This window comes from Sciurus carolinensis, chromosome 3 (assembly GCF_902686445.1).
Source record: "Sciurus carolinensis chromosome 3, mSciCar1.2, whole genome shotgun sequence".
In the NCBI taxonomy this organism is placed as follows: Eukaryota; Metazoa; Chordata; class Mammalia; order Rodentia; family Sciuridae; genus Sciurus; species Sciurus carolinensis.
In genome coordinates, this window is record NC_062215.1 from 34826004 (window position 1) to 34847891 (window position 21888).

The window sequence follows — 21888 nt, forward strand, 5'->3', positions numbered from 1 at the left end:
AAATCATATAATTTCTACTCAAATACTGTCTGTCTATTGGAAATCTTTACAAAATTCTCTAAGTACCCCCTCAGACAGACTTGATTGCTGATGTCTTTACTATTTTGGATTTGCTACTTAAGTTAAATTTTGATCCAGCTATGTTTTTAGTTGTCTCAAAACTAGTAAATTAAGGGTGCTTTTTGTTTTGTATGAACTTTGAAATCCAGTTATCAAAAATTTTTGTGAATTCATACAGTGTCCGAACTGATAGTTTGCAAACTCAAGTGGCTACATGAGTTAAATAGATCATTTAAATGAGTGAGCTCATTGAAGACACTGGTAAAACAGACAAATTTTTAGATGTTGGCAAATAATGCTCATTCTTTGAAGCTGTAGTAAGGTCCACACAAAACACAACTGTGGCCCTTCAATTTGCAACCTTCGATAAAATAACTTGCCTTCTCCTCCCTTCTGCTTTCACATCCCTCCAAATTTACACGTATACTAATTTATTAGGGTTGGGGAGCAAGTGATTTAAACTCCTTCCAGAGAGTACAATTAAGTATAGCTTTCTATTTTGGGAAAGGCCTGTAAAATGTATTTGAGAAGTAATGTTAAATGGTCTAAAAGATCATCTTTCCAAACCACACTTGAGCTCAATTTATGGTGTTTACTTTTTGTCAAAACTTAGAAAAAACATTCACAGTTAACTTCCATAATATGAAATGTCTGTCTCATTAGGCATTAAAGAAGCATTGGTCAACAGGTATAATATTGTTAGACTATATAGCTAATGTGAATGTGGGCAGTGACCTCCCAAATAGATCAAAGACTAATCTCTTTGACAGTTACAAGATGGCAGAGCTTGCCTTGGGCCTTATGCTGCTTCATATTGAAACTATTTGTTTGGAAAGCATGCCTGAGGGATAAGAATGTGTTTATAAGGATGAGCAGGTAAAAGTAAAAGGTTGTCTTTTGACATTTCAACTAATCCCTTCCAGCCTTTGGTTTACTTAACATTTAGGCTATTTGCTGGCAGGAGAAACTGGCTTTTTCACATATGCTGTATGTCATTTTAAATTGAGCATTGATTTTCATGCCTGATAATCACTAAATGTACAATGTGAAATAGATTCTGATGTTATTAAAATGAAGTGTATTGCCTTCCTATCTTTTCTAAGCCATTAGTTTTATCTTTTATTCTAAATAAGTATGATTACCCAAAGATAATTTATTAATGAATTATTTATTAATTGAAAGAAGATTTTATTTAAAAAATAAAGTTAACCTTTATATATGGTTCATTTCAAGTTTTTTTGTTGTTGTTGTTTGTTGGTTTTTTTGTTTTTCTCCTAAATTAATTCCCCGAGGTAAAACATTGGCAGTATTTTAAAAGTCTTTTGGATTGCTAAAAAGTGACACATCACAGTGATATCTATGCCAGGCAATTTCAGATTTTGGAACATTTTCAATTTCAGATTTTCAGATTATGAATGTTCAACCTATACTGGAAAGACTGCTCTTTCTTGCATAGTTTTACAACTTCTTAGAGTGTAAACTCTAGTAATTAATTTTGAAAGTCCAAAATGTTTCCAAGAATATAACTCTACTTTCGTACCTTTAATTAGGCTAGTACTACAAGAATATACTACTATATACTTGCCTAAGAATACTACATAGAAGAAGATATCTTTTAAAGTTGACTAGCTGAAGGGAGTCCAAGCCGCTCCTGCCTTTTCATATTAGATTAGCTAGTTGCTAAGAATCATAGTAAATATCTGTGAACTTTCAATACTAGCAGTTTTTTATAGGTGAATAAATTACTGTCCTTAAATTCTAGAACCATTTTTTTACTTACTTACTTTAGTTTTTAATTTAGTCCAAGGAATTGGATCCAGAGGCCCTTAATCACTGAGCTACATCCCCAGTCTTTTTAATTTATTTATTTATTTTTAAATTTTGAGACAAGATCTTGCTAAGTTGCTTACAGCCTCACTAAGTTCTGAGGCTGATCTCAAACATGCGACCTCCTGTCTCAGTCTCCTGTCAGTGGTTGGGATTAACTGGTGTGCACCAAGCATTTTTACTTAATTTACTTAATTTAAATTTCTTCACTCATTCAGTTTTTTTTTCTTTTAAGTTGTAGATGGACACAATACCTTTATTTATTTATTTATTTATTTAATGTGGTACTGAGGATCTAACCCAGTGCCTTACATGTGCTAGGCAAGTGCTTTACCACTGACCTACAACCCCAGCCCTCCCTTAATGTTTTTAACCTTAATTTTCTTTAAAGTGAAGTAGTAGCATCTATTTTGTAAGACTGTTGTGAGGATTAAACGAAGTAACACCTGTTAATATTGCACTATGCATGAAACTGTATAAAAGCTCAATAAATGTTCTTATCATTACTAAGATCTTTGACTCCCAGCTTTTCCCATTTTGACTATTTTAATTTTTTTAAATCTTTTTTCTAATGTTTTTTTTTATACCTTTATTTTACTTCTTTATTTTTACGTGGTGCTGAGGATTGAAACCGGTGCCTCATGCATGCTAGGCAAGCACTCTTGCTGAGCTACAACTGCAGCTCCCCTGTTTTTACTTTCATTGTCAATTTTAGCTCATAGTTTAGAAATTTTTTCTTTAAGCTAAATTTATCTTCTTCCTCAAATATATGTCTTCTTGTCTTTTCATTGGACACCTCTCAGTAGCTGGAAAATTGAAAAAATTTTTGACTTTTTTCTCTTTAATAAGTTCCACATCTACTTGGTCATGTAAGTCCTGTAGCTCCACAATGTATAACAACCCAGACCTCTTCTCCTTTTCGAGTCAGGCTCTCATTACTCTTGCACCAAATTCATAGCATGTCTTCATTTCTCAACTCTCCTACTTCTGTACACTGTAATAAAAATTAACATTTAACACATTTGATAGTCATTTGTGTTCATATTCTTTTCTGCTTATTGTAAGCTGTTGCTAGGCAGAAACTATTTTTTTAACCCATTCGTATTCTTGAAACCTAGCATAGATAATCTTGTACCAAGCCAAACTATAAATATTGAACTGAATTCAAATTTTCTTTCAGTTCCAATTTTTTTCTTCACATTATGTCAATTTTTGTACTTTGAATGTTGCTTTTAATGTCTCTACAGTGTTCTTTTTTTAAAATTTTGATTCATTGTACACAAATGGGGTACAACTTTCGTTTCTCTGGTTGCACAGGAAGTAGAGTCACACCGTTTGCATAATCATACATATACATAGGGTAATGATGTTTGTCTCATCCTGTGTTCTTTCCTTCCCCCCACCTCCTCTCCACCCCTTGCAGCATTCTTGAGAGATGCTTAAAACTTTCACTCAGTGTGAAAAGACTAAAATCATAATACATTCATCTTTCAATATCTGCGGGGGATTGGTTCCAGAACCCACTGTGACTACCGAAATATACAGATACTCAAGTCCCTTGTATGAAATGGTGTAATATTTGCATATCATCTACATATATCCTCTCATATACTTCAGTTCATCTCTATATTATTTATAATACCTAATACAGTATGAATGCTACATAAATAGCTGTTATACTGTATTGTTTGGGGAATTACAACAAGGAAAAAAATCTGTACATGTTCATTCAACACACAGTTTTTTTCTGAATATTTTCATTCTTTGATTGGTTAAATCCACTGATATAGAACTCAGCAGTATATAGTATGTAGGAGCAAGTATACATTATTCTCTTTCATTCAGAACTTGCATTTTACTTTTTAAAGGAGAAATGTTTTACAGGGAAAGTTTATTTATTTGTGTGTGTGTGTGTGTGTGTGTGTGTGTATGAATAGGTTAGTCTGAATTGTTTATGCCATATAAACACTTTTAAAATGCATAAAATAGTTCACTCTTGTGATGATAAAGTTTTAAAGATTTAAGAGTAGAGACTTTGAGACACTATGTATTATGTCAAATGCACTAATGCTTTTTATAAATATAAAATTCAGCTTTGAATTTTATATTTGTTTAGGTCATCACTGAATGCATTTATATATTGATTCTTTTATACCAGAAATGTGCCTTCATGTATGTGAAGTTTCTTTGCTCTTATAGATGTGTTTTATTGTTTCTATTGATCTCTCAATCCTAATTCTTCTTCCTTCTTCAAAATTGTTATTAAATTGGTTGGGTGAATTTTTATTTTAGCTACTGTATTTTTCCGTTGAAAGATTCTCACTTGAACCTTTTAAAAATAATTTTCACTCTGCTGAGATTCCCTAAAGTTCATTGATTAAACAATGTTTTTATATGTTTTTGTAACAGATACTTTAAAGTCTTTGCTATTATCCCCCTCTTGATTGGTTTCTGTTAACTGCTCTCTTATATTTCTTCTCTATTTTGGGTTACTTTTCTTACTAATTTTTTTTACATGCTAGACCTTGTGGATGGTACATTACAGAGATTCTGAATTCTGTTATCTGCTTCTGAAGAATATTAATTTTGTTCTTTGTAGGAAGTTCAATTAGTGTCTAAGCATCTTGAACTTGTGTGGGCATGACTTAATGAAATATTTATCAGTGGAGATTTGGGAAAAACTCAAAAGTCCGATCTTTACACATTGTTTTCCTATGGATCTTGTCAGGGTTTGGTTTATTCTTTATTGAGGTTGGTTTAGAATAGGCTTCACTCTAAATCGTGATCCTTATTCCTAACATGACACTTAGCCTTTTATGTCTCAGATGACTGGGGGTTAACAGGTGATAACGTATTTTTAGTCTGACTGGGCCAGAATTCCAACATCTTTAGACATTCCTTGACTGTTTTTATCTCTTTTCTACTCTCAACTTTAATTAGGTGCTTTCTGTTAAGTCTTGTCATATAGACATGCTACCAGACCTTCAATCAGGAACTTCTGAAGAACTGCATGTAGACTATGGGACTGTTCTCCACACTACTCTTTTTTTTTGCTTTGCCTTACCAGTACCAGGAACGTCAAATGCTCAAAACTTGGATACGCTTATTGAATAAACTCAGCAAAACCACTGTGTTCTATAATGCAGCTGATTGCACTGAAATTTGGAAATTATACCCACAGGAAGATTGAAATGCTTCCCTCTTGAGTGTTTCTTCTCTTATGAGGTGCTGTCTACCCATTGTCCTTTGCTGCTAAAAAGTTGCCTCATATACTTTGTCCATTTTTGTGGTTATGTAAGGTAGGAAATTTAGTCCTAGTTATGTCATCTTAACTGGTATGGAAATGAAGTTATCCTTTAAAATATTTGCCATTCTTATATTAAAAGTAACATAGTATTATTCCTGGTTGGTTTATTTTTGGATTTAGTTTACCTTAGAAATTTTTAGTTTCTGGTGGCTTTTTTCTTTTTTACAGTCTTATTTGGAATGGTCTTTCTTACTTCAGGATTATAAAATCATTTTCTGTACTTTCTTGAGAACTTTTATAGTTTTTCAGTATATCCTGAATTTATTATTATAAATGACAAAAGAGAGAGATCCAACTTTACTCTTTTTAAATGATAACTTTTTCAAAGGTTGTCCCTAATGTTTAATAGTTTATCTTTTTCTCACTGAATTAAAATTCTATCTGTAATATGTACAAAATAAGGAATGGTCTATTTCCAGACTCTTCTGTTTTCCAGTATTTTCTTTATCAGGTTCTATGTCAGTATTACAGTGTTTAAAATAGGGTATGTTTTGACATCTAGCTGAAAAATCACTTTTATATTATACAGTTTTTTAAAAAATTAACTCTGGAGTTGTTTTATTCAGTTCAGTACAACTTACCTAGCAATTCAATTTGCAGAATGAGTTTATTGTTGAGAATGTTATAAAGTAGTGGTTCTTGGTATTTTGGTGTCTTAGGACCTTTCTGTGTATATCATAAAGATCTCTGAACTCAGAAATATGCACACAGACATTCACAAACTGCAGAAGTCTATCTTTCTGCCCAATAGTGCTATATGGATTGAGCTTAAACCCCTCTTTTAGAAGGAAATATTTCAGCATTTAATAATTACTTTTCTAACTAAGAATATCTTCTAAGCTGTAACTGAGAAAGATTTGAATGCTATCAAGTTATAAATCACCCTATGCTTTAAAATGCCCAGTGCTCCTTATTCTGTACATATAGACACACACATGTTCAAGAATACATTTTAAATGGGATGAACAAAATATTGACAGAATTGCATAGTGGAGGTACATTAAGCAATTCTCTTTGTGTATAGGCAGATTTTTCTGTAACACAATAGTTTTTTAAAATTCAGTACCAAGGGAGTAACAGAGACTAGAAAACTGAATGTTATGATGAAACAGTGTTTTAGATATATGCACAATAGAACAGATATTTCTGAGAGGAAGAAAATATAGAAGATGATACCTCCAGTTGTTCCAGATTATTTCCTGGAGATAGTTACCAGGTTACATTACATAATGCAGGGAGAATAAACTCAAACTGAGCTCAGCAGTTTCACTGAGAGGAGGAGATAGAGTTCAAGGAGGCTGTGACCACAAGAATTTGCAGAGTACCAGAGAGGATGGAGCTATATAGAAAGTAAGTTCCAGATGCCTGAAAAGAGGTCCCCTTGACTCTTGTTTGACTAGTGATGGGCACATACATAAGAGGCCAAGAGGAGGAGGCAGAACAATTTCTTGAATTTACAAAGGACTACAAATAATTTGTGTTCTTACTAACCATAGTAAATCTACTGGTTCCAAATAATGTAGCTACACTCCAGTAGAAAATACAACACTATTAAAATAATACAATAAAATCCAGTAACTATTGATGCAATGTTTACAATATCAAATGGTCTAAACATCCCAATTAAAAAGCAAAGATTAATCAAGTGTGATGGTGCACACCTGTAATCCCAGCAATTTGGGAGGCTGGGACAGGAGGATCACAGATTTGAGCCCAGCTTCAGCAATTTAGCAAGACCCTGTCTCAAAATATAAAATAAAAAGGGCAGGGATATAGCTCAGTGATAAAGTGCTCTGGGTTCAATCCACATTCCAAAAAAAAAAAAGAAAGAAAATAATCAGACCAGATAAATATAAAAGAATGAACTAGTTATATACAGTTTAACATGGATTAATTCCAAAAAAGATATGCTAAGTAAAAAAAGGATGCAAATTATTATATACAGTATAACATTTATGTGAAATTCTAGAAAAGATCACTTGTTACCAGGGTGAGCAGTAGAGGAAGAAAATCAACTGAAAAGAGATAATAACAAACTTTTAGCAGCAATAAAAAGTTATATTATGATGGCATGGTAGTTACAGTTATGTTTGTCAAAACTCATCTACTCTCGTACGACAAGTGTGTGAATTTTATTGTATGTATATTATCTCAAAACTGATATCACAATTATATGCATGAGGGATTTAAGGGATGTAAGGCTGAATAAAACTGTTTTAAATGAATGAAAAAAATGTACTGAAAAACAAAATATCTCTTTACCCTAAAAAAAGTGAAAATGCTAGAAGTTAATATTATTTTTAAAATAAGCTTTCATTGTTTAGTAGATATTTTAAATCATTAGGTTGAACTAAAGCGACAATATAATGACCACCATTCAAAATCAAGAGGTCTTTTACCTGGCCATCAGTGGTATGAAATTCAAGCATATAGGGCCTTAAACCAGGCCCTAGGTAGGTAAGTCGAGTGAAATTTTTTATTATATTACTGTAATATTATCTATGATCACAGCTATGTGTAGAAGTAGTATTGCTACTTTACTCTTAATAAATGTGGTAAATTTTATTTAACTAGAACCCTAAGAAGATATATTTTTAGTGTTAGATGTCACAAGTGAAAGTTGAAAAGAGTAAATAGAATAAATTAGATCCCCCAAAACCCTCAAAATTTGCTTAAGTTTCAAGAAAGTTTATGATGGCTAAATAATGAGTGGCATACAGAGATGCTGAGTTAATGTTTATTAAAGGAAGCTCACCAACAAATTAAAAATTTTTTGTCACATGAACATCAAAATAATGATCCAGATAATGATTTTATAGGTGAAAATTGTTTCTCACCCAAGATATGTCAAGGAACAAAATTGATATGCCAGCTATGTGAGGAGTTAGTCTGTTTTCAAAGTGTACTTTGTCACTAAAGATGTATAGAATACTTGTATTTGCTAAGTAACTTTTATCAAATATAAACACAATCTATTATAGAACCTAGTGAGATCTTGCAGTTGCATCATTTTTTATTCTTTTTCTATATAAAGAAGGCAACTGATAGAAAAAAAAAGTATTTTCATTCTGATGTCACTTCTAAGGTTTAGATAACAATATGATTGCAGACTACACTGTCAGTGTCTTCTTTGCATAGTTATAATATTGATGGATAACCTTGAAACTGAAGAATATTGAATAATTTTTAAAAAGAAAAGATAAAATATTTACTTTTTAAAAGTGGAATTGGCCGTAAAGCTATGGTCCTAGTAGTAAAGAACACCAACTAAAATTTAATCACACCACTCTTTGTACTGGGGATTGAATCCAGAGGCACTGTACCACTGAGTTATATCCCTGACCATTTTTATTTATTTTGAGACAGGGACTCTTATTTTCTTGCTAGGCTAACCTCAGGCTTGTAATCCTCCTGCCTCAGCCTCTTCAGTTGCCACTTTGCCCAGCTAACATTTAATCGTACTACCCCTTTTTCTAGGGATTTGGTCCTTCAAGATGGGTGCTTTCTGAAAACAAGCTTTTAAGTCATCATTTTATATCATAATTTCTTATTACAGTACTACTTCCAAATTTTAAACACTATATTCAGATTTTGTACAAACTAATTTAAAATTTTATATTCTCTATTTATAAAATATAATTAGCTTATTCATGTAATATTTTGTTTCTAAAGAATCAGTAAGATTTAAATAAAAGAAACAGGTTAAAACTGGGCATATGCCTGTGTTCCCAGTGTTATATGAAGCTGAGGTAGGAGGATCATAAATTCAAGGCCAACCTCCACAACTTAGTGAGATCCTCAGCAACTTAGTGAGAACATGTCTCTAAATAAAAAATAAAAAGGGCTGGTGAGGTGGCTTGGTGGTAAAGCACCCCTGGATTCAATCTTCAGTATCAACCAGTAAATTGTGAAAAATCAGATTGAGAATAAAATTATGTAAACATAACACAGGACATTTGCAATTCAAATGGAAAAAAAGGAAATAATAAAAATAAACCAATGAATCTAAAACAGCCTCTTTGAAAAGAACAATAAAATTAATAAGCTGCTAAGAAAATTGGCTTAAGAGAGAGAAGCCACAATTACTAATATCAGGAATAAAAGAGGTAATGGTACTACAAACCCCACTGACATGAAAAGGCTATAGGAATATTGTGGACCAATATATGTATACATTTGACAAATTAAATGAACTAATTCCTCAAGAGTCACAGAATTCCAATATTTACCCAAGGTGAAACAGGTAACTTCAATAGATATCTCTTGAATTCAAAATTAAAAAAAAAAAAAAAAAAAAAAGGATCTGATGATGTGGCTCAGTGGGAGGGCTCTTGGCTAGAATGTTTGAGCCTTAGCATGTGTGAACCTCTGGGTTCAATTGCCAATACCACACACAAAAAAAATTTTTTAAATGAAAAAGTAAAGATCAAGTACATATTTTACATCATTTGATAAGACTCATAATGTATGTTAATTGATGGAAAAGGTACTTCTACTCTGAGGTGCTCTTTTTATAAGTGATAAACATAGATCTAAAATAAGCAGAAATTAATTGATTACTTTAATATTATCTTTTTTAAGCCCACTTAGGACTATTAAAGTATTTGGAATAACATGACTCTATGAAATAAAAAATAGTCTTCAAAAGCATACCAGATGGTTTTGTGACCAGGTTACAACTGCACTGAGTTTTTTCACTAGTTTTCTTTACTAAAAGTAAACTCTTTTCTCAAGTGGGCATAATTTATTTGAGGAAGGCAGCATGAAAACAATGGAAAAAGAAAAGGTAGAGCCTTTTTTCTCTTAACTGTTTTATTAACATAATACCTCAGTGGGATACTTGGAACAGCAATCAAGGGCTGGGGATGTAGCTTAGTGGTAGAATGCTTGCAATAATTCCTCATTTCCCTCTCCCCCAACTCCTGGTAAGAGTACAGTTCTGCTTTCTGACTATCAGTTTGATGAGTGAGTGTAGTCAAATTTAGAGTATAATATACTACAGGCAGCATTCCTTGGTGGCATTCTCTGCCCTTCATTAAAGTTTGACTCTTTGCTCTTCAGAAGTTCCTTTTCCTACCCTAGCACTGCAGGAAAGGGGGAGAAGAAGAAGAAAAAAAAAGATCCAAGATAGAGTGGTATGCTGACTTTCCATTAATTTTTCAACACTATGCTCTACTACCAAAATATTTATTTGATAAGTTAATCTGGATGGGAGAGGAAGCTGTCTACTTGTTTCAGATACTTACCTGCAACTGATAATCCTAGTTTTAACTTCACTCTCATTGACACTTTAGAGTACCTCAAGTTCTAAGTTTTTCTAAGAATTAATCTGACGGCTCTGGGTTCAATTCCCAACACCACCACCATAATGATGATAATGATGATAATAATTAATAATAATAATAATAATATCCAGGAAAACAATATCAAGGATGCAGGGAACAGGTTCCAATTCCAAAAAAAGGCAAAAAGAATTCTCAAAATAATTAGGAAGGGAAGCTCTGAGACGATAGCTGTGCAGCAGGCCTGATTATTAGCATAAATTGGCTCCAGAGCATGGAGGGTTTGAACTTATTGAGAAAAACTTTTATAGCTGTGGCAAAGTTTGGGAATCAATAAATGACAGGGGAAAAAAGTCACCAATAAGATATAACAATCCTAAGTGTGTATCTAAAAACAGAGTTTCAAAATACATGAAACTAAAACTGACTGATCTAAAGAGAGAAATAAATCCACAATCATAGTTGGAGATTTCAAAATTCCTCTTAGTAACAGAACTACTAGATGAAGTAATAATGATATAGAAGACTTGAATATTATAATCAACTGGACAAATTAACATAATAGAGCACTCCACCCAACAATAGGAAGATAAACACTGATTTCAAATGCACATGACCCAAAAAATCTTACTAAGTATGTTGTCTAACCATAATAACAATTGGTTATTTTTTTAGTAAACAGTTAAACTAGAACTCACTAACAGATAAATGTCCACACCCTTGGAAATTAACAGCATGCTTCTAAATAATCTGTAGTAAATAGGAACTCTCAAGGAAAATTAGAAAATATTTCAGACTGATCAAAATGAAAATCCAGCATATCAGACTTTTAGTTTGCAGCTAATGCAGTGCTCAGAGGGAAATTTATACCATTAAATGACTATTTTAGAAAAGAAGAAAGAGTTGGACTCATTCTGTGTTTCTACCTTAACATGCTAGAAAAAGAAGAGCAATAATAAATGTAAACAAATGGAAAAAAAGAAATTATAAAAATAACTATAAACCAATGAATCTAAAATCAGCCTCTTTGAAAAGAACAATAAAATTAATAAGCTTCTAACAAAATTAACTTAAGAGAGAGAAACCACAATTACAAATATCAGGAATAAAAGAGGTACAACAAACCCCACAGGCAATGAAAAGGCTGTGGGAATAGTGTGGACCATTCAATATGTACATTTGACAACGTAGGTCAAATGGACTAATTCCTCAAGATTCACAAATCCAAAACTTACCCAAGGTGAAATAGGTAACTTGAATAGTAATTTATTGAATTCATAGTGAAAAGCCTTTTGAAAAAATTCTCCACCTAGATGGGTTCACTATCAAATATTACCAAATAGTTAAAGAAGAAATAACACCAATTCTACATGATTTATTTTAGGAAATAGAAGATGGAACCCTTTCTAATTCATTTTTTGAGGACACCACTAACCAACTACTAAAACCAGATGAGGATTGTACAAAAAAAGGGGGTCAGGTGCAGTGATTCACAGCCTGTAATCTCAGCAACTCAAGAGACTGGTGCATAAGGATTGCAAGTTCAAAACCAGCATCGGCAACTTAGAGAGACCCTGTCTCAAATAATAAAAGGACTGGAGATATAGCTCAGTGGTAAATTACCCCATATTCAATCTCTAGTACTGACGAGGTGGAGGAATGTGAAGGGAATAGGAAAAAAAAAAAACTACAGACCTATATCTCTTCTGAACTTAGGTGAAGATATCTTTGGGAAAGTATTAGCAAATTGGGTGTAAACTTCAAAAGTGGTAGAGCAGAAAACTGAAAATTCTAAAAGCAGTGAGAAATAGATAAAAATAGTTAAAAATCAACTTTTTCAAAATTCTGGATATTAACCAAAGATTACAGCATTCCAGGAAGCATTATTCATGATAAATGACCGAAATCTCCTTCCAGAACGTTGAGCTCTATGGCATTTTGACTTGCCTCATTTCCATACCCCTCTGTCCAGATATCCTTAAAAACCAACAGCCTACAGTCTTGGTAAAATCCAGCAATGTGACAGCTGTTGAGTGGGATATAATTGGGCTAGAGTGCATTCACAGAGAATTCTTAAAAGTGTTATTTGACTTATTTGGTGGACTCCTGGAAGACCCCACGTCCAAGATTATCTTTATTTGACTTAACTCTGAGCCACCCAAGCAGTTGTTTAACTTCCAGCTGCATGAGGCACTGAGTAACATTTGGTCAAATAAGAGGTTAACTAAAATTTTTAAGGAGAAAAGCTGACGAAATGTTAATAGAAGATTAAAAGTTCTCACATAGAAGATTAAAAGTTCTGAACTATATCCCACATGGTGGTAGAGTGCTTGCCTTCCATGCACAAGGCCCTGGGTTCAATCCCCAGCACCAAAAAAAAATTAAAAAATATTAAAAGTTATATATTCCTGGGACTTCACTAGGCTACACATATGTGTAGGACTATGCACTTGACTAGGAATCTGTACATGCTCAGTAGACCTGAGAATACCCTAAGCTCTCATTGATCTGTTGAAACATGAAGTACATATTAAGGCAGAGTTGCATATCTGAACATATGCAGAGCTTCTTAGTAAAGAATGGGAGACATATTGGCTCCATACGTGTAAAGAAATCTCTGTGTGCTCTTTAGCTGCTTAGTAAACTAAGTAGTCTTCAACAGCTGCATATAACAATATAGTCTTTCCAATACTACCTCAGAAAAAATAACAACAAACAGCAACAAAAAACTGTGGGAGAGAGGAATCTGATTTATAGAGTTGCCACATTATATTATATAAATGTACTGTTGTTTACAAAAAATATTGACATGGGCAAAGAAAGAATAAGTTATTTCCACAAACTGGGGGAAAAAGTAATTAGTAGACTTCCCCCCACGGAAACCCAGGCGTTTTACTTAGTAGACAAGCCAGTTAACATGTGTTCAGAACTATGAATAAAGAATTGTAAGAAACTACGTGGCCTTGCAAGCACGAGGCCCTGGGTTCGATCCCCAGTACAGCAAAAAAAAAAAAAAAAGAAACTATGTGAATGATGTATCACTTCACCAGATAGAGACTATCGATAAAGATATAAAAACAATCTCAATTTGTTTTAGAAATTCTAGAATTTAAAAGGACAATAATTGAAAAATTCATTAGCAAATTTCTACAGTCAGAAATTGGCTACTTAAAGATAACATCAACTGAGATTATCCATTTTCAAGAAAAGAAAGAAAAAGAATAAAGAATAACAATCCCAAAGACATGTGGAACCCCATCAAGCATATTAGTACACACATAGTTGTAGTCCCAAAATGAGGAAAGAGAGAAAAAGGAACAGAAAGAATATTTGTAGAAATTATAGCTGAAAACTTTTGGTTAAAAACATTCATTTGAATATCCAAGAAGGTCATCAAACTCCCAAGTAGATGAACTCAAGGAAGTCCATACTTAGATACTAAAAATCAAAAAATCAAAAACCAGATAATCTAAAATACAGCAAGAGAAAAATAAGGGGCTCTACCACTTGTAGCTCAGTGGTAGAGTGCTTGCCTAGTATATATGAGCCACTGGGTTTGATCCTTAGCACCACATAAGAAATAAATTAAATAAAGGTATTGTGTCCATCTACAACTAAAAAAATTTTTTTTAAAAAAGAAAACTCATCATGGACAGGGCATCTGTGATAAGATTAACAGCTGACTTTTTTTTTAAAGTAAGTCATGGAAATCAAGAAATAGTTGATGAACGTGTTTAAAATGCTGAGAAAAAAAAGCTGTGAACAAAGAATTTTATATTTTAATAAGACAAAAATGAAGGAAAGAGGGCTGGTTGTGGTCAGTGGTAGGAGTGCCTGCTTAGCACATGTGAGACACTGGGTTCTATCCTCAACACCACATAAAAATAATAAATAACAAAACTTTATGTCCATCTGCAACTAAAAATGTTTTAAAGAAAAATGAAGGAAAGAGATTAGCCAAAATAGTTTAACTGGTAGAACATTAGACTGGAGATCTAAATATGAAGGAAAAATTAAGGCAATCCCAAATAAACAAAATTAATCTCAAGCAAATTTATCCTACAAGTAATACTAAAAGGTGTATTCAGGCAAAAAAAAAAAAAAAAGGATTTTAAGTAATAACTCAATCTACATACAGAAATAAATAACACAAAGGTAAATAAATAAATACAAAAGACAATACAAATGTTTTGCTTTTTTAAATCTGTGGTGATTCAGTCTCCCTAGATTCACTTAGAACAGTGATAGCTTCAGCAATAGATGTACACATGGCTTGAATTTATTATAGTAAAAGGATATCAAGCATAATCAGCCAAAAGAAAAAAGTGCATCAGGCAAAACCCAGGGGAAACCAAGTTTATAAGTCCTCTCCCAGTGGAGTCACACAGGACACAATTCCCACAGTAATGAGTTGTGTTATATGTGTGAAATATAGAGGAACTAGTTAGAAATTCAGCATTCAGGATTTGTACTGGGAGCTTCTGCTTAGTGCTTTCTCCATAGTCTACTCTCAGAAGCAAAATAGATTATTGAGCATCAACATAGTGTTTGTACAAACTGTTAGTTACAGTGAGACACTCATGTCAGTCACTTATAGGATCCCTTCTGAAATCTAAGTTATGAAATACCAGCCAGTGGTCAACTTTAATCAGGCCTTTCCCAGGATAATTTAGCCTGCTGTTAATCTTGAGTTAAATTTTTTTTATTTTTATAAAATAGGTATATAAATTCTACCTCAGTAATCACAGTAAGTATAAAGGATTAAACACTGCAAAAGGCAAAGTTTGGCAGAATGGACTTTATTTTCCATAATCAATAGTGCAACCAGAAGGAAAATCAACAGAAAATAGAAGTCTTTAACAAGACTTAAAGCAAGAATTTAAATCTAAGAAACATTTTTAGCACACTCTACCCCACAAAAGCAGAATACACATTCTTCTGAAGTAAGCATAGTACATTATTCAGGATAGATGGTATGTTAGGCCATAAATTAGTCTCCATAAATTTTAAAAGGTCAGAATCATAAAAGTATTTTTTCTGATCACAATGGAATGAAGTTAGAAATCAGTAACAGCAGGAAAAATGGAAAACTCACAAATATATGGAATTCAATTAAATAGTGAGTCAAAGAAGAAATCACAGGGAATTTGGAAAATACTTTATGATAAATGAAAATGAAAACAGCTTGGGGGACACAATGAAAGCAGTGCACATACAGAGTGCTATAGCTGCAAACACCTGTATTTAAAAAAAGATTTTGACTGGAGCTACAGCTGTAGAGGTAGAGTATTTGCCTTACATATACAAGGCCCTGGGTTCAATCCCTAGCACTTGACAGGGAGAGAAAAAGAATAAGAAGAAATTAGTAATCTAACTTTCTATGTTAAGGAATTAGGAAAGGAAGAGCAAACTAAATCTAAATCAAGGAGATCAAGGAAATGCTAGTGATTAGAAAGGAAATAATGAAATAGAGAATTCAAGAAATAGCAGAAAATACCGAAGCAAGGGAAATTAATTCATTGAAAAGTTAACAAAAGTAACAGACTTTATCTAACATAACTAGGAAAAAAACAGAGAGAAGTCAGATTGTTAAAATTAGAAATGAGAGAGAGGGTATTATTACCTCACATAAATATAAGCAGTTATAAAAGAATGCCTTAAACATTGTGTGACAAGTTAGATAGCTTAGATTAAATAGACAAATTCAGAGAAAGACACAAAATACTAAGCTGAATCAAGTATGAATAGAATATCTGGGGGCTGGGATTTGGGCTCAGTGGTATAGCACTTGTCTAGCATGTGTGAGACACTGGGTTCAATTCTGAGCACTACATATAAATAAATGAATAAAATACAGGTCTGTCACATGTAAAACTATTTTAAAAGATTAAATAGAATATCTGAATAGATCTATAAGATAAAATTAGTAATCAAATATTTCTTATAAAGAAAATCCAAGATCTGAATGACTTCATTGGTGAATTCTACTAGAAATTTAAAGAAGAATTAGCACATATCTTTTACAACTTCTTCTAAAAAAATAGAAGAGGAAACATCACCTGACTCTATGAGGCCAATATTACCTAATACCAAAACAACCAAGATTTCACAAGAAAATTACATAGCAGTATGATTATGACTCTATCATAGAAATACTTAACAGAACTTAGAAACTGATTTGTAAAAGGATTATTACGGCAGGCTGGTAGAGTGCTGCCTAGCATGTGTGAGGCACTGGGTTCAATTCTCAGCACCACATATAATAAATAAAGGTCCACCACACAACAAAATATATATATTAAAAAAAGGAGATATACATCATGACCAAGTGAGATTATTCCAGGCATGCAAGGTTGGTTCAACATGCTAAATTGATTAAGTAATATGCCATATTAGTAGAAACACAAGATCAAAACACTTGATCTTCTCAAGATGCAAAGAAAGCATAATACAATGTGCAACCACATCTTCATGATAAAAAAACACTCAACAAAGTAGGAATATAAAGTCACTTCCTCCTGTAGCTAACATCATACTTAACAATAAAAGCCTGAAAGTTTCCCCTAAGTTCAAGATCATGACAAGAATGTCTACTCTTACCACTTGATCACTATTGAATGGGAGGTTCTAACCATGCCAGTGAGGCAAAACAATAAAAGATATGCAGATGGAAAGGAAAAAGTAAAACTATCCTTATTTCCAAATGACATGATATTCTACTTAGAAAATCCTAAGAAATCCATTAAAAAAGCATTAATAAAGTTCAGAATGTTTAAAATAAAAATCAATGGGAATTTTATTCACTTGCAACTAAGAATTCAAGATGAAGTCAGGAAATTTTGATTAAAATAGTATCTGAAATAATTAGGAATAAATTTAAGGAAATGAGACCTGTAAAAAAAAAAAATGCAAAAATTTGTTATACTAAGTAAAAAGAATCCCATGTTCTTGATCTGGAAGACCTATTGTTAAGATATCCACCCCCACCCATATTGACCTACAGATTTAATGCAATACCAGTCAAAATCCCAGCTGGCTTTCTGACAGAAATTGAAATGCTGATGCTAAAGTGATTATGAGAATATGAGGAACCTACATGACCAAAACAAGGAAGACAACAGATATACATTTTCTTAATCTTGGAACGAAAATAGTTTCTTAGATTTGATTTCAGAAGTACAACCAACCAAAGAAAAAATGAGTAAATTAGATTCTGTCAAAGTTTAAATTTTTGTTCAAAGGACAATATTAAGAAGTAGAAAAGACAACTTATATAGAGAAAATATTTGCAAATCTCATATATCAGGATCTAATATTCAAAATGTTTTAAGAATGCTTATTATTTAACACTAAAGAGACTAAATATGCCATTAAAAATGGACCAATAATTCTAAAACTTTTTTCCAAAAAGAGATAGACAAATACCAATAAGCACATAAATGATGCCTAATACTTTTGGTCAGTAGGGAAATGCAACTCAAATCATAATGAAATACCATTTTACACCTCCTAGGGTAGATATAATTTTTTTAAAGATGTATAATAATATCTTTTGAGGACATGGAGATTTGGGGACCTTCATATGTAGTTGCTGGTAATGTAAAATTGTGCAGCTGCTTTGGAAAACTGTCAGTTCCTCAAAAAGTCAGGCGCAGTGGCACACGCCTGTACTCCCAGCAATGAGGCAGGAGGATCACAGCGTTGAACCAGACCCAGTAACTTAGTGAGGCTATATGCAACCTAGTGAAACCCTGTCTCAAAATAAAAAATAAAAAGGGCTGAGGATGTGGCTGAGTGGTTAATCACCCCCTGAGTTCAATCCCTGGTACCAAAAAAAATAAAATATAAAGGGAAGTCAAGACTGGTTCAGTATTTGAATTGACCACTGTAATTCAACATATAAGAGCTGAAAGAAGAAAAATCACATGGTTACATCAAATGCAATGTAAAACAATTTTTGACAAAATTAAACTTATTCATGATTTTTAAAAAAGCAACTCATCCAACTCTAAAAAGAACAACTACATATAACCTACAGTTGTTAACAATATATAAGGTTAAAAAATAGGCCATGTGACTAAGAAGGAAGGTATTGGAAAAAGTTTTGCAGATTTCAAATAAAAATGCATATAACATTTTGAATATAAGTTTCAGTAGTTGATGTAGAGTTTTATTGTTTGCAATGCTGGGCATCAAACCCAGAGCTTATGTATCCTAAGTAAACACTCTACAAACTAAGCTACATCCCCAGCCCAGAGAATTTTTTTTTTTTTTGTATACCTACTTTGGTTTATTATATTGGGTAGCTTCTATAACTGTTCTCATAATAACAATTTGATTACAAGTGTGTATAATTGACACACCATTGATTTTCTTAATTTTCTGACAATCCTCTAGAACCCTGGATTTAATCTTTCATGTTATATGTATTTTATTTTCTTCCTATTTTTTGTAGGTGTATTCGACACAGAAATGATTGGGGAGCTCTTATTCTAGTGGATGGACCGTTTCAGGAATAACCCAAACCGCTATATAGCTGGTAAGATTCTAAACTGGGTTCAGAGTAAAAACTACTGACAATCTTTGTTTTTTCATTGTAGTAAAAAACATTTAACATGAGATCTGCCTGTACAGTGCATATTGTTAAGAATAAGTACAATACTTAATAGCAGATCTCTAGATCTCATATACCTGAAACTTATACTAACTGAAAGCAGTACCCCATTTCCCACTACCTCATACCCTGGCAACCACCATTGAACTTTCAGCTTCTTTGAGTTTGGTTATTTTAGATATCTCATATAAATTGAACCCTGGGATATTTGTTCTTCTGTGACTGACTCATTTCTTTTAGCATAATGTCAAGATTCATCCTGGTCAAAGTATCTGACCAGATTTCCTTCGTTTATGACTGAATAATATTTCATTGTATGTACATATATTTTCTTTATTCATCCTTTAGTAGTCTTTTAGGTTGTTTCTACAGATTGAATGTTAGGAACAATACTGCAGTGACCATAGAAGCACAGATATCTCTTTGACATATTTTTATTCTTTTGAATAAACACCAAGAATGAAATAGGTATTTACCAAGACCAGTATTATGAAGTTCTTTCCCTATATTTTCTTCTAGGAGTTTAACAGTGTTGATTTATTCAATTGTTTTGTGTTCTCCATTTATTTCTGCTCTGATCTTTATTATTGCCTTCTTTCTGCTAGCTTTGGGTTTAATTTATTCTTTTGCTAGTTCCTTGAAGTATAGCATTGATCATTTGAGATCTTCTTTTTAATGCAAATGTTTATTACTATAACTTCCCTGTCAGTACTGCTTTTGGTACCTCCCTTATTTTAGTGTACTGTTTTCATTGTTGTTTTGTGTGTGTGTGTGTGTGTGTGTGTGTGTGTGCATGTTTGATGGTACTAGAGATTGTACTCATGCTAGGCAAGCATTCTACCATTGAGCTTCATCTTTAGCCCAAGATATTTTCTTATATCTCTTTTTTTCTTCCTTAGCCTATTCATTGGTTGTTCAAGAGAGTATTATTGTTTTAATTTCACACACTTTGAATTATCCAGTTTTTCTTCAGCTATTTAATTCTAATTTCATTCTATTGTGGTTTTAAGAGATACTTGGTATAATTTCAGTCTTCTAAACTTTGTTAAGACTTATTTTGTAACCAAACGTGTGATCTTTCTTGGGAAATTTTCCATGTATGCTTGAGAAAAATTTGTATTCTGCTGCTCTTGGGTGAAATTATATACATATGTCAGTTATATCCATTTGGTATATGGTGTTTTTAAACCAGTACAGACTGGGTGGTTCATTTCCTTATTGACCTAATGACTTTCTGTTTGGGGTATTGAAATCTTCCATTATTGTCATTTCTTCTTTCAGTTGTCAGTAGTTTCTTTAGATATTTGGGTGCTAGAAGTGTATATATGTTTATAATTGCCATATCTTCCCGGTGAATTAAAATATTTATCATTATATAATGTCTTTTGTGATCTCTTGTGACAGATTTGTTTTCCTGCAATACTGGAGATTGAACCCAGGGCCTCGCATTCTTCCACTTAGCGACATCTGCAGCCCTTCTTGTGACAGTTTCTGATTTAAAGTCTATTTTGTCTGGTAGAAGTATAACCACCCCAGATCTTTTCCATCCTTTCACTTTCAGCTTGTCTTTTTCTTTAAATCTTAAATGACTCTCATATATAGCATATATTGGATCCATTCAGCCCCTCCATGTCTTTGATTAGATAGTGTTTTGGTATGGTCCACCCAATATTTGGTATTGAAAACCTAAAACACAAGGTGATGGCATTAGGACATGGGGTCTTTGAGAGGTCATTGGTTCATGAAGGCAATACCTTCCTGAATGGGATTGTTGTCCTTCTGAGAGACACATGAGAGAGTTATTTCCTCTGTGTGAGATTAAGCAAGGTGGCCGAGGTCTGTGAACCACAAAGTAAGTGGTTATCAGACACCAGTTCTTCTGGCATCTTAATCTCGGACTTCCCAGCCTCCAGAACTCCAGAAAAGGATAGATTTTTTATTTTTAGATCACCCACTCTATACTATTTTGTTATAGCAACCTAAGCAGAGAAAGACGGGGAGGTAATCCATTTACATTTGAGATGATTATTGATAGAGAAGAATTTACTATTGCTATTTGTGCATTGCTTTTTCTGATTTATAACTTTTTTGTTCCTCTTTACCTGTCTGTCTTCCTTTGTATTTCATTGATTCTTTTGAAGTGACATGCTTTTGAGTTCTTTCTCATTTTCTTTTATGTGCCTTCTATAAGTATTTTCTTTGTGGTTACCATGAGTCTTAGATGAAACATTTTACAGTTTTAACAACCTATTTTTAGCTGATAACTTTAATTGCATACAAAATGTTTACACTTTTATTTTCCCTCACCACACTTCATAATTAAGTCACAAATTACCCCCTTTTTATATGTGTAATGATTAACATATTTTTTATAATTAGTTTTTATACTTTTGTCTTTTAAATTCTCTACCAAAATTTAAAATGATTTATGGGACTGGTAGTATAGATCAATTGTAGGCACTTGCCCATCTTGCATGCAGCCCTGGGTTTGAACCCTAGTAAGAGATTTATGTATCATTCTTATAGACAACATTATCAACAAACTACACTTTCATATGCTTTTTTGTGGTTGTTTAGCAAATTTCCTTTAGCATTTCTTGAGGCAGGTGTAGTAGTTATGAACTCTCTCAGCTTTTTTTTTTTTTTGGTACCAGCAATTGAACCAGGGACACTTAACCACTGAGTCACATCCTCAGCCCTTTTTTTGTATTCTATTTAGAGACTGGGTCTCACTGAGTTGCTTAGCACCTCGTTTTTACTGGGACTGGCTTTGAACTTGTAATCCTTCTACCTCAGCC

The 21888-nt window shown here is 32.9% G+C and overlaps 1 protein-coding gene across 1 annotated transcript in view; it reads left to right on the forward strand.

The window, feature by feature from the left end:
- The window catches only part of Brip1 (BRCA1 interacting helicase 1), a 179818-nt gene that overhangs the window by 146979 nt on the left and 10951 nt on the right, over window positions 1–21888 (forward strand). Inside the window, 3 exon segments of the mRNA XM_053743362.1 lie at window positions 7539–7651; window positions 18932–18977; window positions 18979–19015. Coding sequence (XP_053599337.1) covers window positions 7539–7651; window positions 18932–18977; window positions 18979–19015 — 196 coding nt within the window.